This window comes from Typha angustifolia, chromosome 14 (assembly GCF_048772165.1).
Source record: "Typha angustifolia cultivar Huaian chromosome 14, ASM4877216v1, whole genome shotgun sequence".
Lineage (NCBI taxonomy): Eukaryota > Viridiplantae > Streptophyta > Magnoliopsida > Poales > Typhaceae > Typha > Typha angustifolia.
In genome coordinates, this window is record NC_133252.1 from 12,810,793 (window position 1) to 12,827,370 (window position 16,578).

At 39.7% G+C, this 16,578-nt stretch overlaps 3 protein-coding genes and 1 long non-coding RNA gene across 5 annotated transcripts; 1 reads left to right on the forward strand and 3 right to left on the reverse strand.

Moving 5' to 3' along the window:
* Positions 1 to 308: 308 nt before the first annotated feature.
* On the reverse strand, positions 309 to 4,011 carry LOC140775493 (E3 ubiquitin-protein ligase RSL1). Its single transcript, XM_073118829.1, has 3 exons — positions 3,273 to 4,011; positions 1,838 to 2,619; positions 309 to 717 (listed from the first exon to the last, which is right to left on the reverse strand). Exons 1-3 carry the CDS (start codon positions 3,948 to 3,950, stop codon positions 519 to 521), a joined length of 1,659 nt encoding a protein of 552 aa, XP_072974930.1. The 5' UTR covers positions 3,951 to 4,011; the 3' UTR covers positions 309 to 518.
* A 763-nt stretch (positions 4,012 to 4,774) lies between these two features.
* LOC140775494 (nuclear transcription factor Y subunit B-1-like) lies at positions 4,775 to 5,520 on the forward strand. 2 transcript variants are annotated; one of them, XM_073118832.1, is made up of 3 exons: positions 4,775 to 4,950; positions 5,027 to 5,254; positions 5,346 to 5,520. In XM_073118832.1, the coding sequence occupies exons 2-3, from the start codon at positions 5,037 to 5,039 to the stop codon at positions 5,503 to 5,505; spliced, it is 378 nt and encodes a 125-aa protein (XP_072974933.1). In that variant the 5' UTR covers positions 4,775 to 4,950; positions 5,027 to 5,036; the 3' UTR covers positions 5,506 to 5,520. The 2 variants fall into 2 exon arrangements, with proteins under 2 accessions (XP_072974933.1, XP_072974934.1); XM_073118833.1 differs by having other exon boundaries at positions 4,775 to 5,254.
* Positions 5,521 to 8,586: 3,066 nt separating this feature from the next.
* Positions 8,587 to 11,820, reverse strand: LOC140775492 (pentatricopeptide repeat-containing protein At3g09650, chloroplastic). Its single transcript, XM_073118828.1, has one exon. It carries the CDS (start codon positions 11,612 to 11,614, stop codon positions 9,290 to 9,292), a length of 2,325 nt encoding a protein of 774 aa, XP_072974929.1. The 5' UTR covers positions 11,615 to 11,820; the 3' UTR covers positions 8,587 to 9,289.
* Positions 11,821 to 12,282: 462 nt separating this feature from the next.
* Positions 12,283 to 16,185, reverse strand: LOC140776429 (uncharacterized). Its single transcript, XR_012106887.1, has 5 exons — positions 16,031 to 16,185; positions 15,846 to 15,927; positions 15,715 to 15,745; positions 12,566 to 12,684; positions 12,283 to 12,496 (listed from the first exon to the last, which is right to left on the reverse strand). It is a non-coding gene; the product is annotated as an uncharacterized lncRNA (long non-coding RNA).
* Between the last annotated feature and the right edge of the window lie 393 nt (positions 16,186 to 16,578).

Here is a 16,578-nt window from a genome sequence, read left to right on the forward strand (position 1 = left end):
ACTTTCCGAACTCTATCTGGAGTTGAATGCATGCAAATGAGAACGTTTAATCTGATGAAAGCTGGGAGCTGAATCTGATAGATGTGTGAAACTCCTTGCATATTCATGTTATGGCAGAGAAGCTTTTCCAACAATGTATAGAAGTACAAAACAGGAACAAACAGCTATAGAGCAGCTTACGGATTGAACGGTATTCAACTCGGAGATCATGAAACATGCCTCTCCATCCTGGGAAAGCCTCTTCATAAAAAATCGTTCCTATTAACAATACCGCTATAAGCTTCGCAAATAGCTCAAAAAAATAGACATTCTTTGAAGATAACATGCATCACTATCCTAGCAAAGCCTTCATTAAAAATCGGCCCCATTAACAATACCACTATAAGCTTCTCAAATAGCTCATAAAAACATATGTTCAGATGATAACTCAGTTCAACAAACAGCTTGGAAAAGGAAAAGATCTAAATAACCAGTTTGCAGTTATCTGTAGGTGATATGGACAAGTACCAAGTGCTATCCTAATGGAGGCGACGAAAATTGATAAACCCGTGATAGAAGGGGGACTCATCATCGTCATCATCTTCTTCATCATAAAAGTCGTCCTCATCCTCACTATCATCATGCCAAATGAATCCTTCATCCCACAAGGGGCAAGAACAAGTAGCTTTCTTATCCTTCCATTTTTTTCCACAAGTATAACAGAATTCATATCCACATCTGCAAGACAACAGATTTTAGATTAGAATGTAAAAGGAGGCCAAGTGAGACATGTTTGTATACATATCTAAGGATCAAAATGTTTGTGTTCCCTCCAGAGTATTCTGGATAAAATTTGATAAGTAAAACCATAAATATGTCGAAAATCTGTCATTAGGCAAGAATTTTATGGAATAGTTCAAGGGGAAACTTCAAGCAAGAAACTGGCCAAAGCATAGTCAAAATGAGCAAAGATAGAGAATTTTTCCTACTACCATATTGATCTCGAGAAGAAGCTTCTTCACATAAATTACTTGCCAATCTGAATAAAAGAAATTATATACAATCAAGTCTCCTACGAAAAAATAAGTCATGCATTAAGCAACACAAGGGCTGTGAAGTCAGTTTCCCATTGTGTTCAGAATTTAGATGTATAACAAGAGGAGTATTTTCCTTCACTAGATGATTAGCTTTAAGCCTTTTAACAAGATGCAGTTTCAGCCATTGTCATTAGCAAAGTGCTGTCCAAAGTTATGTTGGCTAGAACACAGCCTAGAGAAAGTTCGCAAAGGAACCACCATTTATACAATCAACTGTCTACCTAAAACCAACTATCTATAAACTGGTGTAAATTCTTGTGCCAAGGAGATCAGGGAGAAATGGGATTTTCTGTAAAAGTTGTAAACACAGCTGTTGGGCTGAGTTACCCTACTTTCTTCACTGTACTTTAGGCTCAAGCAACAAAATTCCTCAACAAGTTTAGATTCTTGCACTAGATGTTGCAAACACGTTTAGCATATTGAAATCAGGTTAAAGGTGGTGCAGGACTTCACTATATCTGAATGAATTAAACCTTATCCTTAAAGCCAAAGAACATGGAATGAATAGGATGAGAAGATAGCTATAACAAAGTTTTGAGTTATTGCAACCTGATTTGTGATTATTTTTCTCTATAAAATTGCTGTCTACACATGGAGCAAACAAATGAGAGGAAAAAAAGAAATACAATAAAATGTCAATTAGCATAATTCTTTATGCAGTCTATATTTTGGCAGTAATTAACGGAGACATAAATGACAGGCAAAAGAGAATTAAATGCGGCATATCAGGACTAAGAGCACAAGGAAAAGAAAAAGAACACCTGCAAGTCATATGAAAGCATCCCTCTGCCAGTTCAATCATATGGTTGCATTTAACACACTGGCGCCACAACTTCTGTCTTGCAAGAGAATGTAACTTTGCGTCTTCTGGACGACGATTCGGATTTAACCTTTTGTAGTCATAACATGACATCCTCTCATGCCAGGGAACCTTACATTTGACACAGAAGGAGCCATCACACTTGATACATTTTCCTAATCCAGAAGTGCCAACAGTGGACTTACGGGAGGAAGACTCCTGCTGAGGACATATTGCTTCATTCAACGACATCAAAGCAGAGCACCTTGGATATGGGCAGTAAATTTTCTCAGCAGGAGGAATTGATTCTTCCTTTATACGCTGGACCATGATCTCTAAAAGTTTACTAGTCAAAAATTTCCTTGAACTCTCCACATTAAGCTTCACATTGCAGCCCTCATGTGGACAACGTGGGAGCATTCCATGAAGTAGCTTAACTTCCACATGTTGTTTCATACAGGAAAAACAATATCGGTGCAAACAGTCATCAACAGCAAACATTTCAGAAGAATCAGAAAGTTCCAAACAGATGTTGCAAGTTTCCTTTAAGTCTTTGTTGTTGTTCGAATCAGCATCCTTTTCGATCTGAGAATCTATCATATCCCTCGCTAACTTAAAAGCGAATCTGACATTGCATCGTGGCAGCAAGAACATCTGACATTTTTCGAACTTCCTTTCTAGCAACAACACTTGATCGATCATATTAGCAACCTTACGCTGCTTGACATACCATTTTCCTGTCACCTGTAAATAATGAGCCGAAATTTTCACAATTCACAAAATCAAATACTTCTTTAGTCAAGTGCAGATAATACGTTCTTTCTCAAAAAAATATAGGATCGGTGAATGCATATTTCATAGCTCCTTTAATCATAAGCTATCATGAGAAAATAGAAGAACAACTTCATCCATAGACCAGTATGTCAAGTACTTATGTATGACTATAAAGACAAATACAAACTCTACATTAGTGCTTTTGGTTTCATCATGTACCTGTCAGACTCATGAAGCTTTATACTTTGGCATTGAGTTTTCAATTGTAAGGTCCAATTAAAGAGGTCTGAAAATTTTCCAAAGGGTCATGAAGATATAGAAAATTTTGATTATACAAGTCACAAGTTTCACAAACTTTTGTGTTAAAATGAAGTTTAATGTTGCTACCTTGTCATCAACCTTCCAAGTTGTCGATATTCACATAAAATTTAAGAATAACGAAATAATATTGCTAAAAAATGCTTATTTTCATTTAACGTGATACATAAATTATACAAATAAAACACACAAACTCTTCTTCAAGTACGAACAAGAAACAACCCAGTAATCTATACAAACATTCAATTTCTACTTAAACTACGAACAAGAACATATTTAAGAACTCAATGGAAAAGAAAACTCACATGATTAAAAAGAATCCTATAATCGAAGAACACGTGCACCCTCTTGATCCCCAACGAGAGCACCGCATTGAGCCCTTCGATCAACGCCTTCGTCTCTACCACCTCACGTCCACCCGCGGCCCCTGACATCGGCTTCTGAATCTTTAGTACCAAATTGTCCTGCGGATCGCACACCGCCACCCCAATCCCAGCAACCTGAACCCAATTCCCCTTCACCAACTCACTGCTCAACATCCCCTTAAAGTAAAGCCGAAAAGGCAACTCCTCCTCCTCCTCCTCGATCGGCTGCTCGAAGTTATCGCCGAACTCCTCCCAGTCTTCTTCCGGCATCGACTCGATCTCGCGCGCGAACTGCTCGTCGTGGTAGCGGATGCGGAGGTCGTCAGCGAGGCGGCGGAGCTCGGACTGGGATTGCTCGGCGTCCTGCTTCTCCTGGCGGAAGCGATCGAGTTCTAGGGCTTGGAATTCGAGGAGGAGAGAAGAGTCGGTCTTTTCTACGTATTCGACTGTTTTGGTGGTGGCGGTGGTGGTCGAGGAGGAAGGGAGGAGGGAGAGGGAGGCGGCCATGGCTTCCTCCATTTGGAGGCGGAAGGCGAGGTCGAGGTCGGACTCGGCGGCGCGGGCGGCCATGATCTCGCGGTGTTGGTCGGAGAAGACGAACTCGAGGTCGTCGTCCATGGCAGCGAAGGAAGATGAAAGTGATTGTTTCCCTGATCGTATTTGTTGTTTTCTTTTTTCTTTTTAAATTTATTTTTAAATGCAAGAATCATCAAATTGTGGGGGTCATCGTCTTGGCGGTTCGGCTTTCCGTGGAAAGATAAACTTACACAAACACCCCTGACTATAGTATATTTATTATTTTTTTAGCCCCTGATTTGCGGATTTTGCACATAACCTCCTGTGTTTTGTTTTATTCCTCTCACTTCCTAGTTCTCACACCCGATGACAGAAATAAAAAGTTCCAGGATCTAGTGCGGCGTGGTAACTTTGAAGTTATTTAAGTTTTAACAAATAAATAGAGTTGTTCTTTGTTAGCGGAACCGACTCTTCTCCACTCGCGAGTAACGATGAATTCTTTTCGTCTGAAACTTTCTTTAAAACCTAGTGCAAAAGTTAACTTGACTCGTGTCTCAATCTTTCGTTCTATTTCGTGCACATGCTGCACCATCTAATCTAATGCAACGCAGCGTTTTAAACTTTTATTTAAGTAGTTTATTTTAGAGTTCTTCTACCAAACTATAAAAATTATTTACGAGTGCAACTTATTTTAAGATTACTGTAGGTGTGAGAATGAGATGGTAATTCATAACCAAATTATCAATTTCATAATATAATTTTAGAATAAGTTTGAAACACTATTTTTTTTTTAATTGGAATTAATTCTCAAGTTTCGTAAATTAAAAAAAAAAGGAAAAAGAAAAAGAAAAAGAACCGGGCCATGGTCGGCGAGGGTCCTTATATAAGGGGGTTGCTCGTGGGACGAACGGTTCAGATAACCAAACCCATTTCCACAACTCTCATCCCCGTCGTCTCCTCCTCCGTCTCTTCTCCAGCGTCCGATCTCTTTCGTCCTCTCCCCTGCCCGAAGAAAAAAAGATTAAAATTAAAAATTAGTCTCCTCTCTCTCTTCTTCTCTCGCTCGCGCGCGCCAAATATAAATCCGCCAACCAAATCCAAGGTACGCTTCGCCTCTATCCTCCTCCGCGATCTAGGGTTTCTGATCTCTTCTCCGGACCCCTCGGGCGTGGATCTAGGGTTCCGGCGATGTCCGACGGCCCGAGGAGTCCCCTCGGCGGCGGAAGCCCCGAGAGCGGCGACGAAGGTTCCCGATCCAACGTGCGGGAGCAGGATCGGTTCCTCCCGATCGCAAACATTAGCCGGATCATGAAGAAGGCGCTCCCGGCGAATGGGAAGATTGCCAAGGACGCGAAGGAGACCGTGCAAGAGTGCGTGTCCGAGTTCATCAGCTTCATCACCAGCGAGTGAGATTGATCTCTATATCCCTCCGTTTTTGTGTTTCCTGTTTCGATTCGTTTTGTTCTTGATGGTTTGAAAGACATTTCGATGATCTAGGGCGAGTGATAAGTGCCAGAAAGAGAAGAGGAAGACGATTAATGGTGACGATCTTCTCTGGGCGATGGCGACGTTGGGGTTTGAGGAGTACATCGAGCCGCTTAAATTGTACCTGCAGAAATATAGAGAGGTGAATCCTTCAATCTCTATTTCTAGCTAAGATCTGCGAAAGTTTGTTAGGTTTGTAACATATATTTCTGTTGTAGATGGGTTGTTCTGATATGTTTTATATTGCATCTTTCTTTGTTGTGCATGTTTTGGGGATGAACGTCTTATTGCAGATTGAGGTATGTGATCTTGAACACGACAGCTCTATGCGGAGTGCTTTTTTATTTCCATCAGGAGTATTCACTATGTTGCTATGCATGTTCACTTGGATAATTTTGAAATTTTGTGTTAGAATATGGAGAATTAATGACAAATTTAATATGCTTTCTAATAATATGAATGTTGCTTGCAGCTGTGGGGATTTTGTTCTTTCTTATTACTTCTATTGACCTATTATAGATGCTTTATATACTTAGGCTGAATTCTTATGCACAAATAATTTGTAACTATGGCTCATTTTTGCATTCTAATACAAGTGAATAAGAATAGAAAGTGCAAAATCACATCAATATAGGTGCAAATTTTTGACCTACTCTTTTTGTAAGAAATTCCTAATGGCATACTAAATTGTGTTGAACACATCTTTGGATATGTTAATTTGATTGTCGAGATTGGATTCAATAGACCTATGAGCTAAACTATTGTTTAGTCTCTTTTCTTAGCATATTTTCTGTGTAGTACCTGCACAGTTTTTTTTTTTTACTCAGTTTGATCATGTGTACATATGTAAGCAAAACTGGTCCTTGGTGGGTAGTCAGAACATGCTTACCTAACCAATTCTTAGATCCTTACTACTTAGACCTAATATTGAGATGGAATTCATATGTCATATGTTTTCTTTCCTACTGAAATAATGATAAAATCTGAACAGGTTGGTAAATTGCTTTTGTTTCTCTCATGATCTGATCCACTGAGGAAATTAATTTTGACAAAATATCAGCGTGGTCTTTTGTTCTGAATGAAGGGGAATAGGCTAAACGGTTGTACTCGTAGCAATTTTAAGTTTGAAACTTTTGATGATGCATCTTTGTCAGGGTGATAGCAAGTTATCTGCAAAGGGCGGAGATAGCTCCATTAAGAAAGATGGAGGAGGTCCACACGGTGGGTCTCAATCTGGTGCAAATTTCCAGGGGGTATGTTATGCATATTATAGCTCATTCATTTTACACTTAATGATATACTTTATTATCTTGGGATCTGAATGTTTTCTATTAAATATTTCAGATGAATCAACAAGGACCTTACACTCATGGCATGAACTATATACAATCTCAGGTAATTTAGAGTGATTTTTTTTCTTGCTGCTGTGTACCGAGGCATGGTTGATGTTGCAGTATTGCTTTGGGTTGCACTATTGCAATATGAACTATTTGATAATTGGGTTTGCATCTTATGAGATGAATCAGATGATAATGCCCATCCTGAAATAACATAGTTAAGATAGTTGGGACAATTTTCTCATCTCTCTTTCTTATTAGATTAAGATGTCAATTATAAGTAGTTACGGTGTGTACAGGTAAGAGAGCATGTCAATCTGAAGTCTAAACCTGGACCAAGAAGGCAATTTCCAAATTGTTCTATAGCCCTACCTGGACCAAGCAGGAACCAACATAAGATTAAACTTGCAGTTATGTCTTTGTCAATCCAAACCTGACCCTAAGACCGCATTAAGGAATGAGGACTCACAATTCATCAAACATCAAATCCACTGAAAAGTATCCAGTTTCAGACTTAATTACAACTGACATTGACTTAATTCAGCATATCTTTTAAATCAGAAAGGGATTGACCTATCTTCTATTGTCTTTTGAAGGTTTTATGGTCTCCATGTAGTGTCTCATCCATGTCATGCAGTGTGGCACTGACAGCATCGCCTATATTTGCACTGCATTGCACGGATGTATCATACTAGTTCTCTCTAAAGTGCCTCTTCTGGTATCATATTGACAATCCACTTGTTGACATGGCTTTGTTGTGCCCCAATTCTGGTCTAGTGTGTCGTAAATCATGTATCAACCATTTGTTTAATCATAGCTGTGCAATATGGAAAAGATATCAGTTTAGAAACCAATCATTCTAAATAAATTTCTTCACTGTTTGAACCGTGAAAGTTTCACAATTTCACTGCTACTGCTAAAGATTTCCATGCTTTAGAAAATGATAGTTATGCACTCCATCTACTGGTAGTTGCACAAGATTTGAAGGAATTTGTAAGGATAACATTGTTACTAACTTTTCATCTCTTGTATAATGTGAATATCTAGCTTCAAGTGAATATTTATATTCCTCTTCTACTATGCCAATCTTCATTCTTTTTAACTTTTGCCAGTTCCATAATGGTGATCTCCCAAACTGAACCACTGCTGCTTATTTCTGCTAGAAACTTTATCCTTCAGGTAATATTTCACTTTGTTGGCCTTTGCATATCTGGCTTTTCCTAGATTAAGTATGCACTTGTGGTCGAATGATATTATAGTTGACTGCTTGACTCATCTTGAATCTTAAGAGATATAGAAAAGCTGGAGTGCACATCGGAAAGAAGTCAACATCCTAATCTATATCCAATGATTTATGCTACTTTACTGAATCAAGTTAATATGACTAGCTTTTATCAACTTGGGATTGCTGAAGGAACAAAGAAAAGAACATTTAACTTTACATGATGGTTAGAGGTTATGTTACTTGCCCAAAGGATATTATTACTTGAAGGAACAAAGAAAATGAAATTTAGTGTGACATAAAGGCGAGAGGTTAATTTACCTGCACAAAGGATATTAGTCAGGAAGCCTCTTTTCTAGATAGAAAATTGACTTGAAGTGAAAAAAGAATAAGAAGCTTCGTGTTTGGAATCCTTCAGTTTTCGCAAAGACAACTTCAGAAGTAGGTATCAAAATTTGGATAATGAAGGGCGCTAAAATTTGTTGGGAGCACTTTAAGATTGTGAAACTTGTCAACGTTCTACATTCTTGATTTTGCAGAGATTTTTCTTATGTTGTTGTTTCTCCTGAATATGCTTATCCAGTATTTTTTTTTTCCTGCTTCCTTGAGACTGTTTCTGTTGTTAGTGATTAAGTAGTTGTAGTGCAAGAAAGATTTATATCCTTCTGATAATTGTTTTTGAACTGGTGCAGTAACTGGTAGGCAATCTTACAGTCACCAAGGAGTCTCTCGACTTATAGGATGAATTTATAAAGCCAAAATTAATATGAAATAGTGCTGGTTATGCTTACTCCTGTTGTTCCAGATGGGTCTGATCACATGGCACATGTTCTGGTTATTGCACTTTCTCTTTGTATATACCAAGACATCATGTTTCATTGTTCAGTTAGTTACCTTCATATGATCATATTTCTCATCTCCCCTTGAGGAGAGAGTTCTAAGAGGATGTTTTCTTCCTTTAAAGTTCTGATGTAATAATGACTTGTAAATCCTGCTATCTTCATTTCAGCTGTCTGACAGTTATATATTTTTCGTTATGGCTTTCAAATTGGGACATTGTTATTGTCTGCATGTTTTCAACGGCTTAGATTGATAATCCTATGTTTAGATTATGTTAATGTGAAGTTAATTTGCATGCTTCTTCATTGTATCAATTGCTTCCCTTTAGTGGATAAATGAAATTGAATATACAGTATAGGCATATCTGGCTTTTAAAAAATCATTGCTTATTATTTTAAAATAAAACGAAATCAACTGAATTTTTAATTGCAAATATTGTGTATATTCGACGACAAAGACATTGCCAATTTCTCATGCCTGAGAAAGATCTACGTATCGAAGGGTTGCATGAATTGTATGCGAATAAATAGATAACATCAACAGGTGGAACTAGGCAACTAGCCAAGTCCGTCGTCATCCGACTCATCTGAAACAATGGGCTCAAGTCTCCACTCACTCCCGTAGTACGAGTTGGGCAACCCCAGCCAGAACTTGAAAGCCTCCGCCGCCCTTTTCCTGTCCTTCCTCCTATCCTGCCTCGCCTGCGACGCGTGCTTGCTCGTGAACATCCTCGAGTGCATCTCGATGTAGATCTTCTTGTACTTGGTCTTGTTCGGCGGGATCCCGTTCTCCTCCATGCACGCCACGATTTCCAACGCCTTCTTGAAGAATGCGGCCCGCACGCAGACGTCGGCCAATGCATCCAGCAAACCCTCGTCCGGCTTCAGCGGCGGCGTGGCCTCGCACCTCTCCTTCACCTCGTTCCATAGCAGAAGCGCCTCTCCTGGCTTCCGGGCCAGAGCTATTCCGTTCGCAAGGCTACAGTACGTTGCGACGTCGGGTTCGAAGCCGCTCTCCTTCATCTGCTCTATGATCTTCTTGGCTTCCTCTATGAAACCGAGTCTGCAGTACCCTTCTACTAACATGTTCCAAGCAATTCTGTCTACTTTAACTCTTGGGTCCTTCTCCATTTCGTCGAACACCTTGTGGGCGAGCTTCGGCTGCCCGGAGAGCGCGAACGCCTTCATCAGCGTCGTGTAGCTGACCTTGGACGGCGCGATGCCGCGCTCCCGCATCTCGTTGAAGTACGCCAGCGCACCCGCGCTGTCGTCGACGAGGATGCAACCGTTGATGAGAATGTTGTAAGATACAACGTTGGGCTCGATGCCGACCTCCCCCGTCATCTCGTGCAGCAGCTCCTTCGCCTTATCGAGCTGCAGCTGCTCGCAGTAGCCCTTGAGAAGCACGTTGTAGGTGACCCGGTTCGGGGGCACGCCGGCCCGCGCCATTTCGTCGAGCACCTTGTGCGCACGAGAAATCGCGCCGGACTTGACTAGGGCGGTGATCACCGTGGTGAAGGTGACGTGGTCGGGGTGGCTCGCCGGGTCGGGCTCTTGCTGCATCGCGCGTATCGTGCGGACGACGTCGTCGATGCGTCCTTGCTTCATGTACCCTTTCATGAGGGTGGTGTAGACTCTCGAGTCAGGAACATACGTCTTTGGCAGCAATGGCGTCTCCTTATGGTAATCCTCTGACCTCTCTACTATTCTTTTGAGAAGGCTATGAGCTTCTTCTTCTTCTTCGATTCCACCGTCCTTCAATTTTGTTTCTTTTAATAGTAAACAGAGGTCGGTGCGGCCTTCGCGCATGGCTTGTACTAATTTCTCGGCGGTTTCCAAATCGTCGAAGCCGACGTAGGCGGCTACTAAGGAATGGAAGGTAGTGATACAGGGGACGAGTCCTTTGTGTATGATTTGCTCCAAGGCCAGGAGCATGAGGTCTCTTCTCCCAACTCTCGCGCACATCTTGATCACGACGTTGTAGGTTAAGGCGTCCGGCTTAGCTTGGAACTCGCACATTTCGTCGAACAGTTGGGCGAATTTCTTTACGTCCCCAAGGTTAGCGGCGGCGTTGAGGGCAGCGTTGAAGGCGGCGGTGTCGGGCCTCGCGTCGGCGGCGAGTGGGCCCGGGCCGACACGGCGGACGCGACGGACGACGGCGTCGAAGAGGCGAAGGGCCTCGGCTGCGCCGGAGGGAGAGGAGTCTTCCGAAGTGGAGAGGCGGCTGACGGCGGAGCTCCAGGCCTTGACGTGGGGAAGGTAACCTGACCGGAGCATGGCGCGGATGACGGAGGCGGCGTAGGCTGCGGCGCCGGAGCGGGCGGCAGCTGAGGCGAGGAGGCCGAGGGAGTTGGCGTCGAGGCGGCGGAGCTCGCCAGCGTCGCGGAGGCGGCGGACGAGGGATTGGGCGCGGGAAAGTGACGAAGCGGATTGCTTCTGGTAGGAGAGCTGGGCGAGGAGGCGGCTAAGACAAGTAGCGCTTGGGAGGTGAGTAGAGTGGAAGAAGAGCTCGTAGGCTTCGTCGGTCTTTCCTTGGCGGAGGAGGAGAAGGAGAGCGGCGTCGGAGGAAGAGGAGGAGGAGGAGGCGGTGGAATCGCTAATGGTGGTGGTGGATTGGGATCGGATGAGTTTGAGACGGTGGTGAAGGTTGGGGCTGGGAATGGAGATGGGATGGTCGAAGGATTTGGAGGAAGGAAGGAGTTGGTTTAAGGAAGGGAAGGAGGTGGAGTTGGGTGGCGGTTGGTGGAGCATCGTGGTGGAAAAATCGTGTTCCGGTTTTGGAGAGGAGGGAGGGGAGGAAGAATGGATGGATAATGTGGAAATGGGGGAGTGTTTGGAGGAAGTAATAACGTTGGTATTGGTGGGTGTTTCAAGTGGGTGCATGTGGATGGGCCACTGTCTACGTTGTAGAGATGGAGTCCTTTCTTCAAATCTTTTTTAGAGTTTGTATTTAGTCATTTATCTTCGATAAGTTTTCATTGGCCACATTGTGTTCTACCTGTGCAACGTGCTTTCGTCGACCCAAAAAGGAAAAGAAAAAATTGAATGGGAACTAAAACATAAAATAAAAATAAAAGAGAGATAATGTGATAGGGGGGTTGGAAAATATTTTGGGTGTCTCTCTTTTTGGGGGGGAGGTATGCTGTTTTGGAAGGCAAACCACTCTGTATCGAGACGCCGAAATATGTAAGAATATTTTTTGTGCTTTTTTTAAATAATGTAATTATCTAGTTTTTTTTTATTAAATGTCAAAAAAAAAAAAAAAAAAACCTCTTCTCCGGCATTTTCATACAATATCATGCTTCATAATAATTCTTAATCTTCATGAAATTCTACTCCTCCATCACACTTACTATTGTGCCCTAAAAAATACCAAATCAATTTTGTTGGAAGAAAAATGATTCAAAGTTCTCTTTTTCTTACATATTTCCTGTGAACAAAATGATCGGGAATATATCCAAATCCAGCAATCAATACTTCCATCTCGTAAATAACATATTATCTCCATTAGACAATAACAGGGCATTCTTTTGAAACTGAAAGAGCTCATATTTATACTAAATACACACATTTTATAATAAAATAAGTACAATTTATACACAAGTGCGCAAAAAGACTTATTTTTGCTATATCGCTATACATTTTCCTCATGTAGTTTAAGCAACCATTGTTTGGTACATAAGTAACAATTTTCTTCCCATTCTTGATCAATTAGTCTCGACAGCGATTTCCAGTGGCAGAATTGGGCTACTTCCTCTTAATCCTCTGCAAATAATTTGCAGTGCATTAATTCTTGATTCCAAAAGAATAAAGCATGACTTTTTTGCTACTCACATTTTCTCTAGGAGGAGAGAGCCAGGGAAGGGCTTCTTCCACTCCTTATCAAGGTGACTTTTTCTCGTATGATTTGTCAGCCCACCTCTTCAGCATACGAGCAGCTCTTATATATGTGTCTGTCTTGTCATGAATTTTTGAAATGTTACAAAGATTTTAACAAATAATACCATAGCCAGGAAATGGAACCACTATTTCTCCGTAAAGATATGCTACACCATCCATCTAGCCAAAAAAATATTGAAATGCTAGTTAAAAAGAAATGGAAACTTTGATATATATATATATAAGCACCAAGTAAATCTGGACTCAGATTTGAGTAAAGAAGTTCTATAATATGGTATGAGTTAATAATCCAAATCTTCAAGAAAAGACTTAAATCAATGTAATGCTTAAACTCACCAAGTTCTAAATCTCAAGTTTCACCAGAACTAATCAATTCTTATAAGAAACATTCATTCATCTATGATTTCTATAATGCATAACAGCATCACGACCATTGGATTTCAAGAATACTAGGAATTTCCAATGTAAGACGCCAAGTATAGCCCTCAAACTTGAGGTTTTGAGGATTATCAAACAATAGCATCTGATATATTTAGCTTATGTTTATGTTAGGTGCTGATGTCGCAGAGTCAAATCAGCATCGGACCGTCCATAAGCATATATGCAAGTGAAGCAAGCTAGAGCCATAGCTATGAAAGCAAACTTTTTCTATAAGTCTGAGTTAATAATCCAAATCTTCAAGAAAAAAGCTTGAACAATGTTTGAACATAACCATCAATTTTTAAACACACCAAGTTCTAAATCTCAAGTTTCACCAGAATTAGTACCAATTCCCATAAAGGAACATTTGTTCATCTATAGTTCTGTAATGATAATGCATAACAGCATCTCTACTTAAGTGTGAATAATCATAGTGTACCATTGGATTCCATGAATGCACAGAATTTCCAATGTAAGACACCAAGTATAGCCCTTAAACTTGAGGTTTTGAGGACTATCAAGCAATAGCATCTGATATATTTAGCTTATGTTTATGTTACGTGCTGATGTCGCAGAGTCAAATCAGCATCGGACCGTCCATAAGCATATATGCAAGTGAAGCAAGCTAGAGCCATAGCTATAAAAGCAAACTTTTTCTATAGATCTGAGCTAATAATACAAATCTTCAAGAAAAAACTTGACCAATGTTTTAAACATAACCGTGAATGTTTAAACAGACCAAGTTCTAAATCTCAAGTTTCACCAGAACTAGTATCAATTCCTATAAAGAACCATTCGTTCATCTATAGTTCTGTAATGATAATGCATAACAGCATCTCAACTTAAGTGTGAATAATCATAGTGTACCATTGGATTCCAAGAATGCACAGAATTTCCAATGTAAGACACCAAGTATAGCCCTTAAACTTGAGGTTTTGAGGACTATCAAGCAATAGCATCTGATATATTTAGCTTATGTTTATGTTAGGTGCTGATGTCTCAGAGTCAAATCAGCATCGGACCGTCCATAAGCATATATGCAAGTGAAGCAAGCTGGAGCCATAGCTATAAAAGCAAACTTTTTCTATAGATCTGAGCTAATAATCCAAATCTTCAAGACAAAACTTGACCAATGTTTTTAAACATAACCGTGAATGTTTAAACAGACCAAGTTCTAAATCTCAAGTTTCACCAGAACTAGTATCAATTCCTATAAAGAAACATTCGTTCATCTATAGTTCTATAATGACAACGCATAACAGCATGACTTAAGTGCGAATAATCATAGTGTACCACTAGATTCCAAGAATACAAGGAATTTCAAATATAAGACACCAAGTATAGCCCTCAAACTTTAGGTTTTTGAGGACTATCAAACAATAGCATCTGATATATTTAGCTTATGTATATGTTAGGTGCTGATGTCTCAGAGTCAAATCAGCATCAGACCGTCCATAAGCATATATGCAAGTGAAGCAAGCTAGAGCCATAGCTATGAAAGTATACTTTATAGATCTGAGCTAATAATCCAAATTTTCAAGCAAAAACTTGAACAATTTTTTTAAACATAACCATCAATATTTAAACACACCAAGTTCTAAATCCCAAGTTTCACCATAAGTAAACAATTCCTATAAAGAAACATCCATTGATCTATGGTTTCTATAATGATAATGCATAACAACATCAGGCTATGTTGCAGAAAAAAGACCCTTATGTTCTAGTAATTGTAAGGTTGGGCTATTGAAACTGAATACATTCATTTTTTCTACTAAATGCACACTTCTTTATAATGAAATGTGTGCAATTTATACGAGAGATGCAGAAAAATAAAAGGCTTTTTTTATGCAAATGCCCCTAACAGCATCACAACTTACATGTGAATAATCATATTGCACCATTGGATTCCAAGAATACTCGAAATTTCCAATGTAAAACACCATGTATAAGCCCTCAAACTTGAGGTTTTGAGGACTATCAAACAATAGCATCCAATATATTTAGCTTATGTTTATGTTTGGTGCTGATGTCTCAGAGTCAAATCAGCACCGGACCGTCCATAAGCATATGCAGTGAAGTCACTATGCAAGCTAAATTCTTGTTAGCGATGCTCACTAACGATGGTAATCTCCAAAAATTATAACTTGAAGAAAAATATAAAAAATCAAAAGAACACACCACCAGCTTTTAGATCTCAAAACTTCCTACAACTTAGTAATCATCTAATTCTATCTTTTTATAATCAAATGAAACAATGAAGATAATGCATTTCTTGCTTCAAAACATCAATAGCTATTGCATTGCTTTAATGGAGCACATCGAATTAGGAACATGATCGGGATCCAGATCCATACTATATAGTACTATCCATAAGGGAGAAAATGGACCAGATACGGATCAAATAGTGCTCTAATCAACATGTGGATCCATTTTTTTGTTCAGATACAAATTTGGATAGGTATGTTGGATGAATAGTAAAAATTAAAACCATATCCTAACTAAACGGATACGTTGATTTTAATGGATACATATCAGATATGAATCAGATCTTAAACGAATACGAATACAAATCGGGTATGGATCAAATCTTAATGCAATACAACTAATCTAAAAGCATAATCCTTGAGAAACATAATAGGAATACAAAGGCAAGAACTACTAACCTTCCTTGTCCCATGTCTACAAAGGCTTATCCTGGAAAAAATGACCAAAGAGGATGTAATATAGATAAACCAGATAACAATTTAATCTCCATTAGAATGAAAACAGATGAAAGAACCCAAACATAACATACCTGGGGCTGTAGAGAATGGTAAGAATAAGAACCGTGGATGAAATGTATCATACTATTATTGAACGTATTCCCAAAACAGAATCTACAAAGAACACAAAAATAGACAGGATCGTTAACCAAAATGAAATTGTTTGTAGGCAAATGCATGCCCTTCTCAAGGGGAGTCACACTAATTGGACACCCACTCCTTAGCCGGAATGAGACGGAGGCGGCGTCCGGCGGGTGAAGACTGAAGAAAGAGAGTTGGCGTGTCGTCGGAGAGAATGAGGGAGAGAGATGGAGAGGGGTAGGGTTTAAGTGTGGAGGCGGCTACATGAAGAGGGAGTGAAAGGAGAGATGGAGACGGTCATGGACTTGTGGCCATATAAGTAGGGTTAGTGAAGTTAAATTGTTAATGGGTCGGGTTGACAGGTTTTCGGGTTTGGGTCACTTTTAATTATTTTACTAATTAATTATGTATAGTATACCGTAGATAGTAATTCGTTATTGGTATCGGTATCCAAATTTTTATCTGGGATAAAAAAATATTATCTGAATTGATTTTTTAGTTTTTGGTTGAAAAACTGGGATAAGTCTGAATAAAAATATGGAATAAGAATAATGTTTAATTGTAATAGTTGAGATAAGGGTATTGTCCTTTTTAAGTTTAATGTAAATAATTTTATTTTGAGAAATATGAAAAATAAGTTTATAAATGAAATATAAATTGTAAGTTTATTATACAAATGTCATA

What these genes read in the sequence shown, in the direction of transcription:
- LOC140775493 (XM_073118829.1), bottom strand. Translation starts at nt 3,950, where the DNA reads ATGGACGACGACCTCGAGTTCGTCTTCTCCGACCAACACCGCGAGATC. An exon ending in ATAGGATTCTTTTTAATCAT is followed by an intron (nt 2,620 to 3,272) that starts GTGAGTTTTCTT and finishes CATTATTTACAG; the next exon opens with GTGACAGGAAAATGGTATGT. An exon ending in TGCTTTCATATGACTTGCAG is followed by an intron (nt 718 to 1,837) that starts GTGTTCTTTTTC and finishes GTTGTCTTGCAG; the next exon opens with ATGTGGATATGAATTCTGTT.
- LOC140775494 (XM_073118833.1), top strand. Translation starts at nt 5,037, where the DNA reads ATGTCCGACGGCCCGAGGAGTCCCCTCGGCGGCGGAAGCCCCGAGAGC. An exon ending in ATCAGCTTCATCACCAGCGA is followed by an intron (nt 5,255 to 5,345) that starts GTGAGATTGATC and finishes TCGATGATCTAG; the next exon opens with GGCGAGTGATAAGTGCCAGA.
- LOC140775492 (XM_073118828.1), bottom strand. Translation starts at nt 11,614, where the DNA reads ATGCACCCACTTGAAACACCCACCAATACCAACGTTATTACTTCCTCC.